This window comes from Prunus dulcis, chromosome 1 (assembly GCF_902201215.1).
Source record: "Prunus dulcis chromosome 1, ALMONDv2, whole genome shotgun sequence".
Classification (NCBI taxonomy): domain Eukaryota; kingdom Viridiplantae; phylum Streptophyta; class Magnoliopsida; order Rosales; family Rosaceae; genus Prunus; species Prunus dulcis.
In genome coordinates, this window is record NC_047650.1 from 36,658,313 (window position 1) to 36,666,273 (window position 7,961).

A 7,961-nucleotide genomic window follows, 5' to 3' on the forward strand; every position below is an offset into this window, starting at 1 on the left:
TTGGGGTGTGTTTTGTTGAAGCAAAACAGGTTATAAGAGCAAACGCTTGGATCATATAGGTATTGGTTGTCATAGTCATAGAGGTATTGGTTGTTACTCGTTATTGAGGTTAAATGTCTAATCACCTATCGATTGTTAAATGTTTAATGAAATAACAGTTAGGTTCTTGGGTTTTTTTACTTAAAAATAGTGTTTTAAAGTGTTTTCCAAACTATGAAAGCAAATTTTGAGGGACTTATTTGTGAATAGCTATATTTAATTTATTTATTTTTGGGACAAACTGAATATCTGTAGAGAGATTCAAAATCGGATGCAAAGGTAACGAGCCCTATTGTTCTTCTTCCCAACTCATCCTTTTGAAATGGTTATTGCACATACAATATATAATATATTGAATAAAATAGTTTAAAGAAGAAATAGAAAAATGAAACATATGTGAAAGGGAATCAAGTATTTGTTTAATAAAATGTAAAGTAAAATTTTTTTTAATAAAAAAAATTAGTTTATTAATATCATAGTGTGTTAATTAAAGGTTGTCTTATAAAACCATTACCAAAAAAGAAAAGAAAAAAATTGTTCTATAAAATCTGAGGACAGAAGATGGCGCTTAGAGACGGCAGGTACTGCCGCATAAGAGTTAAAACTTAAAACGTCAACTGCCATTCCATTAATTTATTTTATTTATTTATTTAATTTAATTTAATTTAATTTTTATTTTTATTTTTGTCTGAACAACTGGCAATCTTCTCAAGCCTCACAAAACCAATATACCAAAACGTAGAAAAAGGAAAAAAAGAGGGAAAACTTCTCCCTCTCTCTTTCCCTCCCTCGCTTTTCTCTGTTCTCTTTTTTCTTTCTTCTTTTTCCTTCTGGAATTGCCTCCGACAGAAGCTCCAAAACTGCCCCCAGAAAGCCCAAACCCTAGAAAATCCCAAGCCCCAAGCTTCTTTACAATGCGTGTTCTGCTTCCATAGGAATCTCTCTCTCCCTCCCTCTCTCTCTCTCTCTCTCTCTCTCTCTCTGTCTCTTTTTTTCTGGTTTTTTTATTGTTAATCTGTAGCTCCATTTTTGGTATAAGGGCATGGGTTGAGAGAGAGGGCCAGGGAGAAATTCACACAGCTATGTCTTATAGCACGCTGAAAATTGACGACGACGATTTTGTCCCTGTTAGGCCTTCCTCCGTCGAACGCCCTCGCCGCTCTAATTCGTTGCCCTTTGTCCCGTTGCTGCTCATTGATGGCTTCTCTCGCAAGAGCTTCTCATATTCTGCCCTTCCCCAGGAGCCTCTCAGACTCTCCGTTCTCAAATTGGACGGCTCTTGTTTCGGTACTCTCTCTCTCTCTCTCTCTCTCTCTCTCTCTCTCTCTCCTCTTCTTTCTGACTTTCTGTGGTTGTGCATTCTGTGGTTGTGCATTGGTGCTGTTGTTTGGCTGCCGAGAAAATGTTGGAAAATGAACTAAATTTTTCGCCTTTTTTTTTATAGTTACATTAGGGTTTCAATCCTAGGAAAGGCTTAGGAATTCTATCTGTCTCTGTAATTCTCTTTCTAGATGGTTAATCTCATTGCTGCTTGTTTGTTTGCTGAGAAAATTGTGGGAATGTAGGCAGTCAACTTAAGTCAATTGTGGGTTCTTTTGGTCTGAAAACACAATTTTACGCGTAATAAGCTTTCAGGGTCAATGTCGGATTTGATTTCTTTGTTCCCTTATTCATATTGGGAAATTTTCTTATACAGAGATTTTAGTATTTTACATTATGAAATATACACGGTTTTTCCAATCTTCGTAGGATTTGATTGTTCTTCTTTCTTTTTCCTTGTCATATTCTCAGAAACTAAACAGGGGTTAAGGGTAATGTATTGTGCAGTTTGCTGTCTTGATAGTTCTCCAATTCAATCCTTAATACAGCTGACTCTCTCTCTCTCTCGCTTTTTTTTTTCTTTTTTTTTTTTTTAAGTTCTTGTCGTGGTTTCTGTTTTTTGACTGAGAATTGGATGGATTAAGGTGTTTTTCAATCTTTTGTTTTGGGTTGAGGATTTGGATGAATTGATGTGTTTTTTCCTTCCTTTTTCTAAGGACTTGCATGAACTAAGATTTTCACTTTCACAGATATTGAAGTTGCCAAGACAGCCACTGTTTTAGAACTGAAGCAGGCGGTTGAGGCCGTTTTTAGTCACATGCCGCAGAAGGGACCAGGAAAAATTTCATGGTATTTTCACATCCTTAATTGAAGTATTTTGGATTAAAACAAAAAATCATTTAATCACAGAAATTTGTCTTTGCTTAGTATTCAGTTGTGAAGTTTAGAAAATCTATTATAAGGTTGCTCATTTTCCATGGAAACTTGCATTTTTTTATACTCTTGAGTTGAGAAGTTCATTATACAATTGGATTCTTATCATGTATAAGTAACACTTAGTGATGTTCCTTGTTTAAATATGGTTTATTTAGGCCACACGTGTGGGGGCATTTCTGCTTGTGCTATGGTGCTCAGAAGCTAGTTGTTGAAACTGATCATATCAGACATTATGGCATCAAAGATGGTGATCAGGTATGTGGCAGATCCCTTCAGTTTTTAAAATATCTTTTGTCCCCTTGGTTAATGTCACGCTGATGGTCTGCATAAAGCTTCACCAAGTGATTTTGCTGAGCCTTTGGTGTGTGCTACAGTTGGTTTTGTTTGATCTTCCTGAGGCATATTCATTGTTGTTGAATTACAGAATTATCATCATTAAGAAGTTGTATTTCCTTCTATTCGGTTTCATATGCGTGTTTAGAATATAGTTGCATTTTTGTTCTTCCCTCCTCAATTTTTTTAATAAGGGGAAGGGAAGTAAGAATCGAGCCCTTGTCACACACAATTGTGTATTTCATCCTCATTTGGCCTACGCCTCCTATGTCATGGGAATTTTCTTCATTTATGTCGACCGGTCTTGTTTGGTACATGCAGCTTCATTTTGTCCGGCATGTTTCAATCAGCTACACCCTGACAAAGAAGCAATCAAAGAAAGGGCTCATTGGTTTGAAACAAAACACGACGTGAGGCTTTTTCTATTGGCATTTCTCTTCTATAAGAATTTTAAGCACAAAAACATGGAACCACCTACACAGATAAGGACCATTGTTGCTGGCCAGCCTTGTTGTGTATTGAGTTCATATGTTCGATAATGTGCAGGTCAATACCACGATCAATTAGTCTTGAAGAGATAGAAGCGATTGACAAAGAGGAAGAGCAGAGTGACAGAGACATCGAACAGCATGACGAGGTATTTTATGATTCTGATGACATCGAGAATCCAAAGTCCACGCATTGTAATGGTGAAGTTTCTATCGAACACAATGAGAGCACACTGCCTAGCTTGTTGGGAGAGTGGTTTCCGTACTCCAGGCTGTCAGCTGTAGGAACCACATCCAAAAGAAGTTTAGCGTGTGCCCCAAGCATTGCCACTGGGTTGCTGGTTGGGTTTAGGAAGATGTTTGGGCTTTGTTTTGAAAAACGCGATAAACGCTATAGCCGACGGGATACTTGGAGAATAGATTAGTGCTGAGGAAATAACATGCATTTGTTCCTGCTGCCCAGAATTTGGTTAGAATATCATAAAATTATACTTGGCCTACGTACACGAGACAAGTCATTTGCCACTTTAAAGTCTGATGTTCTACTCCCCACATTCACAGCACCTCAAAAAAGATAAAGAAAAAAAAACTTGTACCTCTAAAGATTCTGGAATTCAGCAAATACATGCAACTGATTCTTCTTCATGAGAGAGGGTTTTGTCTTTTTGAAGCTTTCATTGTAATTATTTGATGAGAGTTCTCTGTTTTAATCCAGCCACTATTTGGGCCAGGACAATTCCAAGAATTTAATTTTGGGCCAATTGTGTTTCATGGGTCAAATTCTTTTTGACCCATGAATTGGATCCAACAATCATAGAGGCTCCTGTGGGTCAAGTCACAATCCAACTCTTCCATCCATCAGAACCTCATATCAAAATGTGTGGCAAAGAATGAGATAGCCCTCTCTGCAAAGATTTACACTCTCGGCCCCTCAAATCCCACACACTCTTGAAAATCCCAGCTCCAGAGAACAAACAGAAACCAGAAAGAAAGTAGTAGAGTCGCCATGGCCAACATGATCATGGCCTCCTCCAAAGTACCCATTTCTTCCCCTTCCCCGTCTCCCATTTCGAAGCCCAGAATCCCAATCCAAATCTCCATCCCCAAACTCCCAACCCTCCCAAAACTCTCCAAGTCCCATATTCTCTCCCTCTCGTCGTCCCTCTCCGTTATCGCAGCCACCTCCCTCTCATGGGCCCCGCCCTCCTTGGCGGAGGAGATAGAGAAGGCAGCCCTCTTCGACTTCGATCTCACCCTCCCCATTCAAATGGTGCAGTTCCTGCTTCTCATGGTGGCCCTGGACAAGCTCTACTACAGCCCGCTCGGGAAATTCATGGACGAGAGAGACGCGGCGATCAGAGAGAAGCTGGGCAGCGTGAAGGACACTTCGGAGGAGGTGAAGCAGCTTGAGCAGCAAGGCATCGCCATCATGAGAGCTGCGAGGGCTGAGATATCGGCGGCGCTGACCAAGATGAAGAAGGAGACGCAGGGGGAGGTAGAGCAGAAATTGACGGAGGGGAGGAAGAAGGTGGAGGCTGAGTTGCAGGAGGCTTTGAACAAGTTGGAGGAGCAGAAGGAGGAGACCATTAAGGCCCTTGACTCTCAGATTGCCAATCTCAGTGACCAGATTGTCAAGAAGGTCCTTCCTCTCTGAGTGAGTGACTTGTTCTGTTTCTCTCTCTTTTTTTCTTTTTATTTTTGGGGTAATTTGGGAATGGAAATTGGATGATGTGTCTATGATTATAATGTAATAATGGTTTGTAATTGGTTTTAGCCAACTTGAATGAATCTACTGTGTATAATTTCTTATTGAGTTTTGACACAGAGACTGAGCTGTCACTTGTTGTTCAATCAACTTGTTTTTAAGGTTAACAGGTAATTGACGCACCTCCTTCACGACACTCCTTTTCTTGTTCTTCCTAATACCTCACCTACCCTTCTCTCTAGTTCATTTTCTTTCTGTTTGGCTCAATTCTAACATAGTATCATGACTGATTTCTCTTATTCACATGCTTAAATCTTGAGAACCTCTTCTTAGAAATCCCAAATTTATTTGATTTCTTCTATTTCCCCAAATCTGATTCACCTTTGATTCATTAAACTTCACCTATTATTTATTATGGCTTGTACTAAATCTCTAGTTGCTGCCCTTCTACTAAATCCAAATGGAGCAGATGCACACAAAGTTGCAGTCATGAACTGATGAAAACTTCCTTCTCCTGCGAAATATGTGAAAAATGGAGAAGCTGGGATGGGTTTGATTGATTTTTGGGTTTAATTGATTTTTCATGTTTGGGTTTGATGGAGCTGTGTTTGATTCTTGATGTCTTGGTTTGATTGATTTTTGATGTTTGTGTTTCTTTTAGACGAGAGAGAGAGAGAGAGAGAGAGAGAGAGAGAGAGAGAGAGAGAGAGAGAGAGGGAGCTGAGGGAATGGGGGAGGGGGAGAGGTGTCGGGAAGGGAAGGAAGGGATGGGTTAGCTATTTTTGCGTTTTTGCGTCATGGTACGTGCAATTGCATGGTCTTTTTACAATTATCCAATTATTATGAGTAATTACATGTAAGTTCATAGTATGTCTTGAAATTTTATATGCAATTATTTACAATGGATGTGCAATTGCACAACAATTCTAAGACATGCATTAACAACTGAAACATCGACAAAGGCGTAGTCTCTTTGAAATTCCTTCCACTATTTGGAAATTGCATGGTTGTCAATACAAATGCTAACGACACAAATTACGTTCAATTACACATTACTCATATCGCAATTGAATTTGTAACTTACATCCTAAAGTCGAATAAGTATAAGAAATTGTTATTACACTTCATAACTGAGACCCTAAAGCCTAATAAGCATATAATTTAAATTAATTAAAAAAACCCCTTAAATATCAACATACCATCCATAAGTATCACTAATAATCTTATTGCTCAAAATAAGTGACCGATTAATTGGTTCTCCATTTTTCTTGGCAAAAAAAACTGGTTCTCTTTTTTAATTGTTACATATACTATATACTCATTAAAATATTATATTTGACTAAAATAAATTAAAATATTATACAATAATGTATAGATACCCATAGAAAAGAATAATTAGACTATCTATATTATATTTAGACCAAAAAAATAAAATGGATATAACTAATGTAGGGTTTAACATTGCAATTGAGAGCCATACTGTAAATCTAAGCTATTTACTCGAGACCTGAATCCAATTTCTTCACCTCACAGAGGTAAGGCCAAGGATTAAAATATCAGCCATGCAAATAATATTGGGCCTTCAATTTACGGATATTTTGGGGGATATATTGTTATCGTCTTAGGTATCGAAAAAAGAAGAAGACAGATATAGGCATTGAAACACATAATTTTGGTATAAAACTTTCATAAATGTTATGTACATTATCAATGAATGTATTGAACAAATAAAACTCAAAATTTACTAATAATAAGATATACATATGATGAAATATAAGTGTTATGTAATGCGTGTTAATGAAAAGTTTGAAAATAAAATGTTGATTAGAATGAATAAACTATGCATAAATCCATAGTTTGTTTTAACATTGGATTACAATTTAGATAAGTGTCCATCTACATAAATGAAGAGCTCCAATGAGGTTCAAACAATGAGGAACAACCATCTAGATTCATACAATAGTCATACCAAGTCACGTAACCCGAGCAGTTTGTAAGCCATGTTAGAACATAGTGCACATAGGTCTCTCTTGAGCTCCCTACTATCTTCCCATATATGAGATAGTTAAGATTAACCCAACTAGTAAGAAAGGGCGGCCCTGAAATAGTGCAAGTGGCTCCAATGCACAGGGCCCCTGATTTTTGAGGACCCCCTAAATTTTTTTATTTTACATAATTTATATTAATATTATAACAACTGTATATATACTCCAACGTGCAACAAATTGACACAAAAATTTATTTAGTGGAGTTGGTTTCTAGTGCATATCCCTTGGTACAAGGCTTACGTGAAAAATTTTAAGAACAAAATTTTAAATAGTTTTAAAAAAGAAGCATGTGAAAAATATAAGGGAAAAGATCCAATTAAATTAACAATAGTATGTATCACACCCATACGCTTTTTCTTTAAAAAATAATAATAATAATAATTTCTTCAACTCAAAACAAAACAAAACAACATAAAAAATAAAAAATCATATCTTCTTCTTTCTCAAGAACTCTTATTTTTTCTTACCGAACATACCAACATTTAACTTTATCAAATGAACGCAACCCTTGCGTTCGCGTGAAAAAATAGTGCGTTTGTTTGAAAAAGAAAGTTAGTGGGGTCCATTTTCCTGAGGAACGGGCAACTTTACTCTACGAACACACTCCTTGCGTTCGCATGAATAAATATCCCGTTTGTTTGAAAAAGTAAGTTCATTTGGCCCATTTTTCCGAGGAACGGGCAACTTTACTCAACGAATGCAACCCCAATGTTCGCGTGAACAAATAGCCCGTTTATTTGAAAAAGTAAGTTAGTTGGGCCCATTTTCCTGGGAATGGGAAACTTTACTCAACAAACGCAACCTCTGCGTTTACATGAACAAATAGCCCATTTGTTTGAAAAATTAAGTTAGTTTGGCCCATTTTTCCATGGGAACGGGCAACTTTACTTAACAAACGCAACCCTTGCGTTCGCGTGAACAAATAGCCTGTTTGTTTGAAAAAGTAAGTTAGTTGGGCCCATTTTTTAAGGGAACGGACAACTTTACTCAACAAACGCAACCCATCGCGTTCACGTGAACGAAAAGCTTGTTTGTTTAAAAAAAGTAAGTTAGTTGGGCCAATTTTTCCGGAGAATGAGCAACTTTACTCAA

General features: G+C 37.3%; 2 protein-coding genes across 2 annotated transcripts; both read left to right on the forward strand.

The window, feature by feature from the left end:
* The first annotated feature begins 760 nt into the window (after window positions 1-760).
* Window positions 761-3,846, forward strand: LOC117614730. The gene is made up of 5 exons (XM_034343628.1): window positions 761-1,326; window positions 2,109-2,208; window positions 2,451-2,550; window positions 2,950-3,038; window positions 3,175-3,846. Exons 1-5 carry the CDS (start codon window positions 1,122-1,124, stop codon window positions 3,539-3,541), a joined length of 861 nt encoding a protein of 286 aa, XP_034199519.1. The 5' UTR covers window positions 761-1,121; the 3' UTR covers window positions 3,542-3,846.
* Window positions 3,847-3,954: 108 nt separating this feature from the next.
* Window positions 3,955-4,975, forward strand: LOC117614731 (ATP synthase subunit b', chloroplastic). Its single transcript, XM_034343629.1, has one exon. The coding sequence runs from the start codon at window positions 4,123-4,125 to the stop codon at window positions 4,768-4,770; it is 648 nt and encodes a 215-aa protein (XP_034199520.1). The 5' UTR covers window positions 3,955-4,122; the 3' UTR covers window positions 4,771-4,975.
* The last annotated feature ends 2,986 nt before the right edge of the window (window positions 4,976-7,961 follow it).